Source organism: Eucyclogobius newberryi, unplaced genomic scaffold (genome assembly GCF_026437365.1).
Source record: "Eucyclogobius newberryi isolate DKJ021-1_F unplaced genomic scaffold, fEucNew1.0.hap1 SCAF_4, whole genome shotgun sequence".
NCBI lineage: Eukaryota > Metazoa > Chordata > Actinopteri > Gobiiformes > Gobiidae > Eucyclogobius > Eucyclogobius newberryi.
The window spans coordinates 19,454,901-19,470,124 of NW_027316056.1; the positions used below are offsets into that span (position 1 = coordinate 19,454,901).

Sequence of the window (15,224 nt, forward strand, 5' to 3'; positions counted from 1 at the left end):
GTGTCATCCAATCAGCAAGGATAGCGGAGAACTACTCTGAGGAGAAAATTACTCCGGGGAAAAAAGGATACAAATATTGTTTAAACATTTATTACACATTATATTTTCCTCGTTACAGTTTGTGGTCAGTGAGAAGTCTCAACTCATCAGCAAGATCACAGAGGGACTCCACTAGATCTCCCATCAGTCCATAAACCTAAGACAAAAGGAAAATTTGAATATATATTTCACATTTAAAACAAAGCACCATATGATACACAGCACACTAGATAGACTGTTGGTAGCACTAATGTCTGGAATACCTACTCTACAGAAAACTAGACCTGACCCTGACCTGTTGATGAAGGAGCCTCGTGCGAATGTCCGTCATGTTGGCGTCAGAAGCAGGTTCTTCAGAGGGCAGCTCTTGTAGCTGTGAGTCTGCCTCTTTGCCGTGTTTGTCCTTCTTTGGCTTTCCCAGATCAGTGCGACTCTCTCTTCCTTTTTTTCTGTCCTGTGAAGGAAAAAGATTACTGGTAGTACATAATCGTTGAGTTGGATTTTGAAACAAAACACTGACATAGCACAGTATTGCACATGTAGACCATCATGCCTTGGCTTGCATGACATTCACACTCTTTTAAGACCATGTGCTCATTCTCACAGTGTGCCGTTGCCATGGTAGCAAATGAGAAATTATGGTATCTTAAACGTGACTCAACCAACACAAGAGGAAAATAATAATAATCTTTTACTTATCCTAAAGCAGGAAAAGAGAATTGTGAGTCTTGATCAAAGGAAGTACATAGGATGATTTATTCACAGATTGAAGGAAGAGATGAATGTGACCCATGGCTTCACTTATGGATCTGTTTTGTTTCTGTTTAAGTTTTAAAGCCACATTCAGGCCCAAATAAACATTTGGCAGATTTCCCCAGCTGTAGATTAATAACCTCATCTCACCTCATTTTGTTTTATTTGTGTCATTGTATCTTTTTTAGACTTGGTCAAAGTCTTTCCCTCTTCTATAGAAGCTCCTCCTTTTTTATCCATCTTTTCCTCAGTTATTCTTGCAGTCAAATCTGTTGTTTGATAACACAGTCAAACTCAGAACCATATATGCATTAATAGTAATGAGTAATTTTCACGATAGTTTCCATATTTACCATGGTCCAAAAATACGTCCTTTTTATTTTCTTTTTTATCCAACCACGCGTCTTTCTCCGGGAGTTGGAGCAGGCGTGTGAGCCTCACAGCCTCACTGGTGAGTGTGTCCAAGGGCTGTCTCCACAGCAGCTGCCTGTAGGGGGCAGCATACACCACGTTTACTGCCCTTGAACGATGTACAGTACACACAGTGCCCAATAAAATGTCTTGATGTGCTTTTTGGCTGTGGTTTCTGAAAATACTCCAGAATATATGTATTTATAATTCATAGGGCATCCCATTCACATCATTTCTTTTACATGTGTGACTCAATCCATTTTCAAAGGTGTGATTTGGTAACTGTAACCGGTGAATAATGTCACCACTGATGCACTTTGTTCTTACCCTAAAGTTGTTGCTGTTGCATTAAGTATCTTGGGTGAAGGTTCATAGAGTTGTACGAGCGCAGAGTTGAGCTGGGCCAGCCCTCTATCTTGGTTTAGGCAGTCATCGGTTGTCTCAGTAACAGGCAAAGTGAGCAGAGCCTGGAGGAGGAGGTGAATCTGAACTGAACAAGGTCAACCATGTTGTTTTTGAATACCACCTGTTAAAAGTCCTTTTACCTGCCGCAATGTGGCCATAGTCAAATCCCAATTGCTTTCTGGTTTGACTTTCTGCCACAGTCTTTTGAGGTCATCAACTGGCTGCTTTTTATAAAAAAGCTACAGAAAACCCAAAACATTAGTTCAATTATTTAGAGTCTGTGGTGAAATATAATATAAGGAATTCCTCTCTAATAACAGGCAGTTATTCTTACATCATAAGGAGTTTGTCATTGAGAAAGTGAAGACACATTATAGTGGTAATACATGTGAAGTTACATGGCACTGTCTGATGGAGTCTAGCGGCATAATTACATTAAATAACCGATATTGCTCATTTATACCGCATAAATAGAAATAATGATGACAAAACAAAACACAGGCTATGACTCATACCGAAGAATGTGTATTTTGTAAATAAAAGGGAAAAAAGAAAAATGTTCAGGATGAGAATTAGCCCATAATATATGACTGATGAACTCATCATTAATTAAACAAAATAGAGGCTGTTTTGGGACAAATGGTGCTTTGAAAGATTTACCTTGGGGTTTTTACAAAGAAACTCCTCCTCTTCAGTTTGTTGGAGCTCTGTGGGGGAACTTGGTCTATCTGGTGTGTGAATCCCCCGCACCATGTCATACACTATAGTTTGACATATTTTCAATGTAACTATCTTTTCCAACTTATTCTGGTTATAAACAAAAAACAAAAGAAAAAATAAATACAATTGAGCATTTTTTTCCAGTATTTGTTCTTTGTCTATCTGTCCAGGTTTAATACATACCTCAATGTACAGCCGGTAGTCTGCAGTTTTGTCCTGATATAGGGCCACACCCCTCAGAGTGACCTGTATGGGGGCTCCTTGAAGTAGGACAGGGTGAGTATTTAGCTGCCAGAGCTCTGTCTGGATGCCAGGAGAGTCTGACTTGAAAATAAAATCTATTTTCTGGGCATCACCAGGAAGGATCACGCCTAATAGTGGCAAAAAAATATTTGGGATCATAAAACATATGAAAATGGGCCAAATGGGCAATTCAGAAGCCCAAGCCCACTGGTCCTTACATTTACATATAGAAATAGAGCTGTAGGCTTAATACTGATTTAAAGTAGTACATTTATGTGAAGTGGCTTTCAAACCCAATTTTATTTTATGCTTGTTGATTTGGACAACCTTTGGGGGCCTCTGAGGCTTCCCAGAGGGCCCATACCCCACTTTGGGAACCACTGGGCTAAGAGATTCAAGAGCATTCAAGCTTCAAGTCCAGTTTTATCATTCCAAATGGCTTTGCTTGTTGTTTCAATATTTCAAACTTTAGGCACTGTTATGTAAGAATTCTTATGTTTAATGCTGACATAAGAGACCTTTGTTCTGTAAACAAACAGTGGACGGCGAGCTGTGCGAGTGTTGCAGACGGCATGTTTACCGGAGCAGGAGTTGAAGTGGAAGTGTGGTCTCTTTGTGCGTGGCAGCAGGTGAGGAAAGGGGCGAGGCAGAGGAAGCTGCTGCCAACTGTAGAAGATGACGGTGATTCCCTCATTGTGCAAATCCAAATGGGACAGCTGTAGCTCACCAGTGGGGCCCTCGAACAAGATGGTGATATTCATCCCTACCTGGTCCAGATGAATCACATTCACTCCAATATTACTTATTATATTAGCTGCTAAACGTTGACGTAATATAATGCATCTCATATCATACCTGATTGTTGTCAGAGAGTCCAGTCCAGTTAGCAAGTTGCCCAGAGACCCTTAAAGCAGGGACAAGTAACTCAATTGACTTTGGCTCCACGTAGTTATTTTGTAGAACCATTTCTCTGAGAAAGATAAAGAAAACAGTTTAAGCAAAACAAACAATGTGTTTATGCTTGTATTAAAAGTACAATGTAAAAAATAAAATTAACTCTTGTAGGTCCTTGGGCTCCTCCTCTTTATTTTTATCCTCCATTGATGTACTGCTACAAGTCAAAGTACAAATCGGCTTAGAGGAGCCAATCACTTCCAGCTCATCTATATCCTGTGAATACAATGGCACACATAAGATTCAAACATGATTGAAGGTATTATTGTGTTGTATTGTATTTTTTTAAATAGTTGAAACCCCATTTGTTCTTTGGTTGTACATGCATAACTGTAACAGAAATCATTTCCTTTTTAGGAGTAAATAAAAGTAATTTTGATTCCTATTAAAGAAGAACATGGTACATTATCTTATTGCATAATAGTAAACATCATCTCTTAGACACTTTAATTGCCATAATGAATATGAAATACATTAATCAATATACAGTATTATAATTAATGAATATAATATATGTACCGTGTATATATTTATTCTGCATACTTTTGTCACAAGCCATTGGGTGGATCTTTGTGTTTCTGTGTGAGCTATCAGAGTTCATCGTTGCCGCCAGAGTGTAAGAACACGAGGCCGTCACTGTGTCACTGGTTTATCCAAAACGGCAGGTATAATGTCTGTTTTTCCCTCTCTAGGTTCCTGACACTCATTACTATGATGTAACTTGCTTTAAATGAGTACTGGCTGTGCCCATTTGTGCCTCGAACCCTCTAATGGTTCTAAAGAAGATAATTGAAATGTACAGAGAGCATTTTTTAGGATTCTACTCCACACAGCGCATTGGACAGGATTGGACTCACAGCTGATTTCATAACTGTTCCTTTCTGAAAGCCTGTACAGTTCAACCATTATACTTCATATGAACAGTACAACATGTAATACCCAATCAATCAAGCAATCGTGAACATTTGGATCTCCAAAAGCAAGGGAGTTTGAGTTTTAATATTTCCAATGACCTGTGGATTAGGATCAGTCACGTACCAATAACTAATGAAAATATGAAACAAAGAATTGTTAATAATTAAAGTGCAAACAACTGCTAGGTTCAGACTGCATCTGTTCGGCTGAAGTCATTATTTGTTTTACCGGCTTTTTAAAATCCACCTCCTTTACAATCTCTGCTAGCTTCTGGCATTGCTGCTTCAGATATATGCTCTGATCCCACGCCCGAGATGGATGGCACACTGTATCCTTAAGTCCTAGGAAAATTACATATTACACATTTCAATATCTTTAACAAATGAAAACCCAATAAGCAAAGGAGAAGTAAAAACTAGGCCGTGCTTTGCGGTCTATGTGAATACGGTACTAATTTTAAACCTGATTCCTGACGTATGCGGCATGGTACGCCAACTCGGGTGCCAGGCTCCCGGATGCCTCTCTCTGTCTTCGTCAGAGTAGCTGCTATGCCACTTGTTTCATCTCCATAACGCTGGGGAAGCCTCCAGAATTCACCTCCTACACAGTGACCCTGAAACACACAGTAAATATGACAGCCCAGGACTGTAAAACCCACCAGGGGACTCAAGAGAGAACGTGTCATACATATCCTGAGTGAACAAGCGGCAGGACTTGATTCAGCATCTCTCTTTTTTCCTGCGTTTCTCTGAATTGATTGGCTTGATTCATGAGCAGGGTTTCAGCCGGCCTGCGCAAAAACACTTCAAAGATACCATGAGGGCAACATGTTAGTAACAAGGACATTTATAAGCGTTAAGAGCTATTAGTACTTTTAGTGGCTTTCTTACCAGACAAACGGTCTTGTTGCCGTCTCCGCAGCCTCATATGTGTATTCCATTGCTCCAAAGCATTTGTTTCGACATCAGGGAGGACGTCTCTTTCATTCCCCTTAACATTGGGTTTGTGTTCTTTAAAACCCCCAACTAGATGGTCGCTATTAGGTATTTTTTTCAAAAGCTGTGTGAGGAGAAAAAGGAGTACGTAAAATAGTCTTTTAGCATATACTTTATATTTATATTTTATATTTTATATTTTATATTTTATATTTTATATTTTATATTTTATATTTTATATTTTGTTTATATTTTATTTTTATCTTTATACTTTATATTTTATTTTTTATCTTTATTTATTTTTCCCCTCCATCCCTTGTTGGGAAATGGGAGGTTTAAGAGTTTTTGTTTATAAGAGTTCTTCTATTGAGAGTGTTTTTTAAACTTCCTAAGTAATCTGTTCTTTTCCTCTGTATCTACCTGCGTTGCAACAATGAAATTTCCCCATGTGTGGACAATAAAGGATTATCTTATCTTATCTTATACAATTAAATGGATAGGATTACCTCTGTCTTTCCTCTAGCCTCCACATAACTCTGGAAGTCCTCCACGCTGCCCAAAATGCTGTGAGGCATATTCATACCTTGGTTGTCATAAATAAACCAGTCGGGTTCTACAGAGACACAAAACTAATTATCATTGTTCATTCATTATCTGAACAAATCCCCATCATTATTACAATCTGCCAACCCGTTGAGTCCTGCTGTGCAATTAAAACCACAATTCTAAAATAAGCAAACTGGCCTACATAACTAAAAGTAGAAGTTTTAAAACAAGCCAATCTAAAATGAAATAAATGGTTAGAAACGTCAAGCAGATAGCGTTATTGTCATTATTATCATTATTATCATAGTTACCTCACCTGAAATACCTTGCGTTTGCTCACTTGTGTTCACCTTATTGTATCGTCTCAAGCAGGTTCTCGTTGAGTGAAACAGATTTACGGCCAGAAAAGTAACTGTAACAGTATTTTGATTAAAACAAGCTGTAGGGACTAGTCTACTTATCAATTGGTTGTTCCAAACGTTACAAATGAGGTTTTAGGTTTTAGGCCGTGGCTAGGCTAACAACACACTCGTGTGGTGGTTCACGTTACTAAGGAAACGGATGCTCTGCAACTTCTCAAACTTGCCTTTAGGGGCGCTTTTTGTTTTTACATTGACAGATGATAGATGTGTAATAGTGAATATGCGAATTACTATCATAAGACCAATTAATACATTAATTATATTTACGTATTTTATTTTATTTGCCTAATTTATTTGTGTTTCTGTACTGAACAATTTCATTAGGCATGCCTTGATTAAACTACAGGCTTACTTTGTATTTGATTTTGCTGACTTTAAGAGCAAAATGTCTGTTTTATATTGCTAGTATGTGCAGCACTTTGAAAAACCATTAAATGTATACAATTGTATAGACTAGATACACATTCATTTGGATTGGATGGAACTTGAAATCGCTGGACAAATAGGACCTAAGTATGTTGGCCTCCATAGCCTTACATTAAGTGCAATACAAGGCTAATTATATGGTTAACTGTTTGTTTAACAACAAAGCAAGCCAGTCAGTGTGGGTCAAAGCCTTAAGGCAGCTTTTATTTACAACAGAATGTAAAAAAGGTTTGATTAAGAATTGGTGAGGGTCCACTCTAGCTGGGGAGGGAGAGGCATGCTACAAGTGACAAAAAACAAACAAGATTAACACTGGTTAACTGTATTTCTAGAACATTGATTGTTACGCTGTAGCTTATCCCATGAGGCCCCTCCCAAATCTAGTCAATCATTGGGCGCAGTGGGAAGCTTCTTACAGACTATTTAAAGAGGAGCACCAGAGTCCAGCATCAGCACCAGCGTCACACGGCTCACATTGAGTTTCCTCTCCGCACAACAGAATGACTCTTCAGGAAAGTCAACTATCTACCGGGCAGAACCAGTGCTCATCCAAAGCGTACAAACGTGCCTCACAGCACCTGGGCTCTGTGGGCATTAAAGAGGGTCTGGGACTGCTCAAATTGACCTCATCTCACTGGAAACAGGAGAAGACGACGTGCTTAGATTCAGCCCTGCGACTTCAGAATGGCAACAACAGCCTTCATTGCAAACGCTCTCCTCTTGACCATTTGGCGGCTCTGATGCTTCAAAGTCATGTGCAGCAAAGACACATTGCCCAGGATTGCAGAACAGACTCCGCCACGGACAAAACAAAGCCGCGGAACTGCAAGCGCATCGTAGTTCTTGGTGCGCCAAAGGTCGGCAAAACCTCCATATTAAGACGATACCTTCGAGATGGATTTGTGGACGAATACAAACCGACCACAGAGGATTTCCTCAGAAAACTGTTCCATATACGCAGAGAGACTTACCAGATTGACATCCTGGATGCGTCTAAGGAAAGAGACTTCCCCGCCAAACGGAGACTCTCTATCCTGACCGGTGCGTATCTCTGTGCGTAATGCCGTGTATTAATGCAACAATGTTGATAGAAGCACATCAGTTAATGTGATGTTTAATGCTTTACAGGGGACATTTTTCTTCTGGTATTCAGTGTAGATGACCGCAGCTCCTTTGAAGAAGTGTGTTCTCTGCGAACTGAAATATTGGATGCGAAATCTAAGTTTCCAAAATCGTGTTCAGCAGATCAGTGCGCGCGGGTGCCTTTGGTGGTGTGCGCAAACAAAGTGGATCTTCAAGAGTCTGCGAGAAAAGTGTCTCCTACAGAAATGGTCAAAGCATTTGGGGACGACTGCGCCTACTTTGAAACCTCTGCAAAAGACAGCACTAATCTGGAGAAAGTATTTGAAACACTCGCGAAGAGAGGTGGCCTCCCGACAGAGACCGGTCCATCCCAGCACCGTAAAGTCTCCCTCCGTTCATATCAAGCCATGCGCACAGCCCGTGCGCACTGGGACCAAGGACCAGGGCGAGACGACCCATACGGCGCGCTCCATCCTTTGGCCCGCCGGCCCAGCTTCAGCACGGATCTGAGACAAGTTATTAGGCCGCATACCACAGCGAAACCCAACAAAGCACTTGAAAAATGCCAAATTCAATGAGTTGGGCTGTAAGTAAATAAATAAAAAAACAATAAAATAAAAAAAAACAATGTTGCAGTCCATTATTTGGTGAACACAATGTAACGAAGATGTGGAAGATGACTCATATATACGTGTTTGACTGTTGCATAATGTTGAAGGCTCTCGCCCCCAATCTTCCTGTGAGTGTCGTGTGTTTGTGTGCAGCTTCCATCCCCATAGGTCTATATTCCTCATAAAATATATTTACAAAATATAACTCCCTGAGCACCTTAGAAACAAATGACTACGTTCCACATGGTTTAACATGAAGCAGTGCAAACAGAGAAGTGTCTTGTTGTGCTTCTGTGTGTTTGTCTCTCCTTATTTGTATGGTCACCTTATGACCACTGATATAAAATATAATCAGGAGCTAAAATCCCTTTACAAGAGATGAAAGTGTGCATTCTATGTACAGTGGTCATATAAAGTCTACACACCTCTGTTAAAATGCCAGGTTTTGTCATGTAAAAAAAAGAGATAAATAAAATAATGTGGTTGCATATTGGATAAGAGTCTATCAGCATGGCACGCCTTGACTTGAAAATATTTGCCCTCTCTTTGCAGAAAGATTGCGGGGCCTCTCCTCTGCACAGCCCACTTCAGATCACCCCACAGATTTTCAATCGGATTCAGGTCTGGGCTCTGGCTAGGGCCATTCCAAAACTTTAATCTTCTTCTGGTGAAGCCATTCTTTTCTTGATTTTTCTTTGGGAGAAAAGTTTAGCCTGGCTGGGATGTTTTTCTTTGTAAGAAAAGTCTGTTGTCCTGCCCCATAGCCCAGACATATGAAGAAATTCCTGCAGCTCTTTTAATGTTGGGTTAGGCCTCTTGGCAGCGTCCCTGACCAGTTTCCTTCTCGTCTTTTCATTCATCTCGGAGGGACATCCAGTTCTTGGTAATGTCATATTTCCTCCACTTGGTGATGACTGTCTTCACTGTGTTCTATGGTAAATCTAAAACCGTGGTATATATTTTGTACCCTTCTCCTGACTGATACCTTTAATAATGCGATCCCGCTGATGCTTTGGAAGCTCTCTGCAGACTTTGGCTGTAATATGCGACTGAGAGCCACAACAGCCACAACAGCTTATCTTTATTGGAGGTTAATCAAAGCCAATTTATATGATGGTAGGCATGTATTTACTCTTATTTAACATGGGATTGAATGTGACTAGTTGATTCTGAACATTTATGCAAACAAATTTTAGTTTAGTTTTTTAGTTTTACTCCCCCTCCCTAAATTATTATTATTATTTCAACTGAATAATACAGGATGTATGTCACATTAAAGGTGGAAAAAGTTCTGAAACTATTTATCGTGATCTCATTTATTTTTTACATCACAAAACCTGGCATTTTAACAGAGGTTTGTAGACTCTTTACATCCACTGTAGATTGTCTTATGTTTGAACCCAAATGTTAAGAAGAATGTCCAGTAAAATCATGTAATACTGCCTTGTGTTACTTACTGGTAAGTCACAGTGTGAAGTTGATGAGAAAAGATGAGATGACCAGTCGTCTCAGCAGCAGATATCTGGATATAAACAACGCAATCAATAGCACCTTTCAACCTTTTTATAACAACTTAACAAGCAACACAATTCACAGGGGTTTTCTGTGAGAGAAAATATATGTCGGACATTATATTGCTGCGAACAAAGTCTTTGCAAAGGTTGATTATTTGAAAGTTTTACCAACTTTCTTCTAATATTGATGCAAACCCGTCCCCAACATTGTGGATAATATTGAACAAGCTGAAATATAGTGATAATGAGTTATTCTAAAAGAACTGTTGTGTAAAGGGCCAGTATAGGTTTTAACTTACTATTAGTTTGATAGGTCACAAATGTATTGTACCCAAATAACTGCAGTTTTTTAAGTGCCACTGATAAATGTGTTATGCTCACCATTTTTAATAAACAAACAAATGTAAAATACACTGGTTGAGCATTAGAAAGTGTATGAAAAGTCCAGAATGATCTCTCTCTGTATTTTTATACAAATCGATGTACGTGTCAAAGAAGAGTGTTCTGGATACCAGACAACCAAAAAATGGCCTAAAAAAGTATATGAAAAATCCCATATAGAGCCAATATTTGCAAAAGTATGTCATAGTATCATAGTGTCATAGTACAAACCACTGGTATGCATGGAAAAATCCTATTTGGGTTCAACGTATAAAAACAACAATGTGAGAAGACCTTTCTCTGCCCCACAAAGGTCTCCATTTGAACACAGTGCAGGACAGCCAGCCGGTGTCAAATAGACCTACTGTTTATGGGATGTCTTCTGTGGAAAAAAAGCATTATCTAATGTTTTGTACTTCCATTAGGCTACATAAACATCAAAATATAATGTCCAGACTGTACTCTTAAAGTTACTATACTTGATTAAGTTTCCCCATATACTTTTTTTTTGGTCTTAATTGAGCAATTTCTTGGACCTGTACTTTTACTGGAGTAATATATATAAATTTGGGGATCCCACCTCTGGATACTGGATCTGGAGACTTCTAAGGAGAGAAACAGCTTTTGAAGGGCCCCAAATTAACCTGAGTGAAGCAGCGCGCCCTTGTGGTGACTCTCTGAAACGAGCACAACGAGCTGGACTAGAAGAGACGAGCACCAAAGATCAAGGCTTTCTACTAGATAATACATGGATTGGAATTTTGCAAGAAAACAATGGCAACATACTTGGGCCATGCTATGACTCTGCTACATTGAATTTGTCGAGCAAAACAGATACAAGTCCTTCTGGGTCTGAGGTCAGAGCCTTCGTACTGTCAATATGACATAAAGTTGATCATAAAGTGCAGTAAGAGTCAAGCACTGTGGATATAGCGGTCGTCCAGTCCAGCCCCCCTGGACGTCTAGCGGATCGAGCCCGTCCTCTCAACGATGAGGACAAGGCTCTATTTAACTGTTCATTCTGATGCTCAATAGAACTGCAGCCTGGAATGTGAAGAGTCCAAATGACAAAAGACATTGTTTGGCATATTCATTGGTGATACCGACAGGGGTATTACAAAGTATATATTTGAGTGAAAATATCAATACTTCAAATTTCTCACACAAAAAAACAAACAGACAAATGTTTATATTTTACGTTTGCCGATAATATATTTACATTTCATATCAGTTAAAGCAGAGGTTTAAAGAAAAAAATGACCATGGGAAAATTGTTTGTTTGTTGAAGGGTGACACTGCATTTTAGTACAAAACTCATTGGTATCGGTTGTCAGATCAATATCACAATATAATAATAAATTAGACCATTGCCATGGAAAAATATAGGATATTTAGTTTGAAATGACACGAAAACACCATGTTAAAGAGGCCAAAGCAGTTTCTTCAGTTACGACCAGGCTTAAAACGTTCCTCTTTGAAATCTCTTATATGAAATAAAAACCCAGTTTCCCAGCTACGCTGCCCTACGAGTAACTATGCTGGGGGAAGTATGGCAGCTTGAGCACTAGACTCTGCTTCTGAAAATTTTTCCCATCAACAATATTTTCTTCTTCTTCTTCTTCTTCTTCTTCTTCTTCTTCTTCTTCTTCTTCTTCTTCTTCTTCTTCTTCTTCTTCTTCTTCTTCTTCTTCTTCTTCTTCTTCTTCTTCTTCTTCTTCTTCTTCTTCTTCTTCTTCTTCTTCTTCTTCTTCTTCTTCTTCTTCTTCTTCTTCTTCTTCTTCAAATATCGTGAAGTAAAAGTAAAAAGTATCCACGGTAAAATGTATTCTGCGTACAGTATACATTTGTTCTTTGTATAACTACAATGTTGTGGTCCAATGGTTTGATCCATTTGCGTGAGACAGAAAGTCTTATCTCTTCTACATCATTGTGCTGATCTGAAATGGTCTCTGATTGCACCAGGAACAACTCTCCAGAAATCAACGTCAGCGCTGCTATGTGTTGACAGCATTTGTCCTGCTTCATGGCGTGTAGTTTTCCAGAACATATTTTTCCTTTCTTTTTTGTCTGCTTCTTTGGATATTATGAATATGGTTCACAGAGAGGCTGAACCAGCACTGCCCCGGCACCTGGCGGAAACGAGATGTTGTGTTGATTACAGCAAATGTGAACGATGCTTTGTTAATAACGAGAGTGCATTTTCGGGGAAGCCTGGGCTCATACGCAGGGATAGCATCCATCCAACTTCAGCGGGTACATCTTCTTTAGAGCAGAGAGTAAGACGCTCCTCTGTTGCTGTTCGTCACAAAAAAGTGTTCAGATTCAAGTCAAATGTGTGTCCCTCGTGCAAATAATGCCAAATAGTTACATCTCAGAAAAGTTTTTTCAAGTGTCAGACCAAATAACATAATATAAGTAGCATTAATAAATTATACAAATAAATAAATAATGCCCTAATAATGCCCTAATAATCGGAGGGTGATTGGTTTGGGAAAATATTCTGACCCAAGTGAAAGCTGTTTGAGGGTCTTGGTGGAGCACATTTATTGTTTTTTCTCATATACCCACAATTTTCCACATCTTTCGTGCAATTGCGCCTCAATTTGAGTCATAAAATGTAATTTTTTTTAATTTTCAGCTCATGGCATGTTTTGGAAGGTGTAGACTGTGTCACATCTCACATTTCAACGCTCCTGCTTATCTGAAAAGAAGACCGAGTACATTTTATTTGGTGATCATTTTGATCACTTGAAATCGTCCGTAAAGAATCTCGGGGTTGTTTTCGACAATTTTTTAAAATGCAAAAACAAATTGACAGTGTGGTTAGAGCAAGCTTTTATCAGTTACGTCTTTTCGCTAAAGTTAAGCCTTTTTTTTTTTAATCGCACCGAACTTGAAAGGACTATTCATGCTATTATCAACTCAAGAATAGATTATTACAGCGCACTTTATGTCGGTGTCTGTCTCCCAGTCGCCCTCAGCCGCCTTCAACTTGTACAAAACGCTGCGGCGCGTTTTTTAACCAACACACCCAGAGGTCAGCACATCACCCCCGGTTCTTTTTACTCTTCACTGGCTTCCCGTTTCTTTTAGAATTGATTTTAAAATGTCCTTTTGGTTTTTAAAGCTTTAAACGGCCTGGCACCACTTATTTGGCTGAACGCCTGTCTGCTCGTAACACAAGCAGGGGTCTAAGGTCGTCAAATCAGCTTCTACTGGACGTCCCCAGAGCCAGACTTAAAGGTTGAATGGACGATTTTTTTGGCACAAATCTGAGTCTTATTTCCTCGTGGCGTGGACTGCCGATTAGTCCTGCCACGTATCAATCATAAAACGCACCTACCGCTCACCTGCAGCCTCGTGCGGCTCGCCCCCACGTTTCCGCGTGCCTAAGCAGATGGATCTATCATAATATAGTTCCCTCAGTGTACGGGGCAAAATGAAGACTGAGAAAGACAGTTCGAGTTGACTCAGAAGTAGACGGAAATCTACGGGAGACAAGAGATGTGATGCGCTCCGTTGCACTAATAAACAAACGCACGTGTGTGTTGTATCAGTCCGCACGGGGGAGTGCGCATGCGCACTTCCACCTGCGTTCTCAACTCGCCAAAAAATCATCCATTGCGCCTTAAAGCACTGGGATGATCGAGCTTTCTCTGTCGCTGGTCCCAGACTCTGGAACAAACTGCCCCCCGACATGCACCATCACAGATTTTAACCTTTTTAAATCTAGACTAAAAGCGTATTTATTCAGACTGGCTTTTAACACTATGTAATGTAATGTCACTTTATTTTGTACAGTTTGTTTTTATTTAGTTCTGTATTTTGTATTGCCTTGATTTTATTGTGAAGCACTTTGGTCACTTTTAGTTTTGTAAAGTGCTCTATAAATAAAGGTTGATTGATTGATTGATTGATTGATTGATTGATTGGTTGCTACACCAACAAAAGCCCCCCACCTATCCCCCCTTGCCTTCATCTGGTATCTCCCATAGCTAGAATGCACAGGGTCTCAGCGTTGCCAGGACCCGAACTGAAACCAACCCTGGGCCCTGTGTGACAACAGCCCCCCCTTGTGCTAATTCTGTAGTCAAAAATTTGATTCATATTCCGCCCAGTCTGAAACTTGTTGTGCTAAATGTCAGAACCTTATCGAACAAATCATTGTTAAATAATAATTTTATTTCTTCTCATAAGGTTGATTTTATGTTTTACCTGAAACATGGCTTGAAAAATACACAGGAAATGTAGTTCTAATAGTGTTTTGAATGTTCTGGACACCATGGCCCCTAAGAAGGCTAAAATGGTTAAAAATAAGCAGAAGGCACCACGGAGAAATGAGACAATTTAAGAATATATTTAGGGGTGTAGCTACTTTAAAAAAAGATAATAAGTTACACTACTTAGTTAATGCCTCAAGAAAACAACTTAAATTACATTACTTTGGATTACTTTGTTTGTAATATCTTATAAATAGAAAAAATTATATTTTTATTTTATTTTGATATTTATCCTATAATATTTTATAAATGGATAAATATGTCATTTATTTCTGACATTTAAACAGAAGCAAACAATAAATTAGTTGTTTAAACCGTCTCAAATGGCACAACACCAACAATAGTAAAGGGTAACAACACTCCTTCAGGCTGCTTGCCTCTGTCTTTGAGGCGTTTAGCTGAAAGCAGAAGTCATGTCTGTGGGTTTGTCACTTTTAGGTTCTGTGTTTAAGCCGTGTACAGACTTGCAGAGGAAGGATGTATTTTCATCCTAACCATTGTTGTTGCTGTTGTAGTAACTGAGTATTTTGTGTGTAATTTAAAATTACATGTATTTTTACAGTGATCCATTATACAACTAAGTTAC

The 15,224-nt window shown here is 39.2% G+C and overlaps 2 protein-coding genes across 2 annotated transcripts; one reads left to right on the forward strand and one right to left on the reverse strand.

The window, feature by feature from the left end:
• Positions 1 to 74: 74 nt before the first annotated feature.
• Positions 75 to 6,580, reverse strand: mycbpap (mycbp associated protein). The gene is made up of 17 exons (XM_072463613.1): positions 6,472 to 6,580; positions 5,882 to 5,988; positions 5,331 to 5,499; positions 5,128 to 5,243; positions 4,903 to 5,053; positions 4,669 to 4,781; positions 3,608 to 3,741; positions 3,427 to 3,559; positions 3,152 to 3,338; positions 2,512 to 2,699; positions 2,269 to 2,415; positions 1,749 to 1,847; positions 1,531 to 1,670; positions 1,146 to 1,279; positions 943 to 1,061; positions 335 to 493; positions 75 to 196 (listed from the first exon to the last, which is right to left on the reverse strand). The coding sequence occupies exons 1-17, from the start codon at positions 6,578 to 6,580 to the stop codon at positions 113 to 115; spliced, it is 2,289 nt and encodes a 762-aa protein (XP_072319714.1). The 3' UTR covers positions 75 to 112.
• A 656-nt stretch (positions 6,581 to 7,236) lies between these two features.
• On the forward strand, positions 7,237 to 8,474 carry rasd2b (RASD family member 2b). Its single transcript, XM_072462905.1, has 2 exons — positions 7,237 to 7,810; positions 7,898 to 8,474. Exons 1-2 carry the CDS (start codon positions 7,270 to 7,272, stop codon positions 8,428 to 8,430), a joined length of 1,074 nt encoding a protein of 357 aa, XP_072319006.1. The 5' UTR covers positions 7,237 to 7,269; the 3' UTR covers positions 8,431 to 8,474.
• The last annotated feature ends 6,750 nt before the right edge of the window (positions 8,475 to 15,224 follow it).

What these genes read in the sequence shown, in the direction of transcription:
- mycbpap (XM_072463613.1), bottom strand. Translation starts at nt 6,580, where the DNA reads ATGATAGTAATTCGCATATTCACTATTACACATCTATCATCTGTCAAT. An exon ending in AGGTGGATTTTAAAAAGCCG is followed by an intron (nt 3,742 to 4,668) that starts GTAAAACAAATA and finishes TTGTATTCACAG; the next exon opens with GATATAGATGAGCTGGAAGT. An exon ending in CCACTTCAACTCCTGCTCCG is followed by an intron (nt 2,700 to 3,151) that starts GTAAACATGCCG and finishes TGCCACTATTAG; the next exon opens with GCGTGATCCTTCCTGGTGAT.
- rasd2b (XM_072462905.1), top strand. Translation starts at nt 7,270, where the DNA reads ATGACTCTTCAGGAAAGTCAACTATCTACCGGGCAGAACCAGTGCTCA. An exon ending in GAGACTCTCTATCCTGACCG is followed by an intron (nt 7,811 to 7,897) that starts GTGCGTATCTCT and finishes AATGCTTTACAG; the next exon opens with GGGACATTTTTCTTCTGGTA.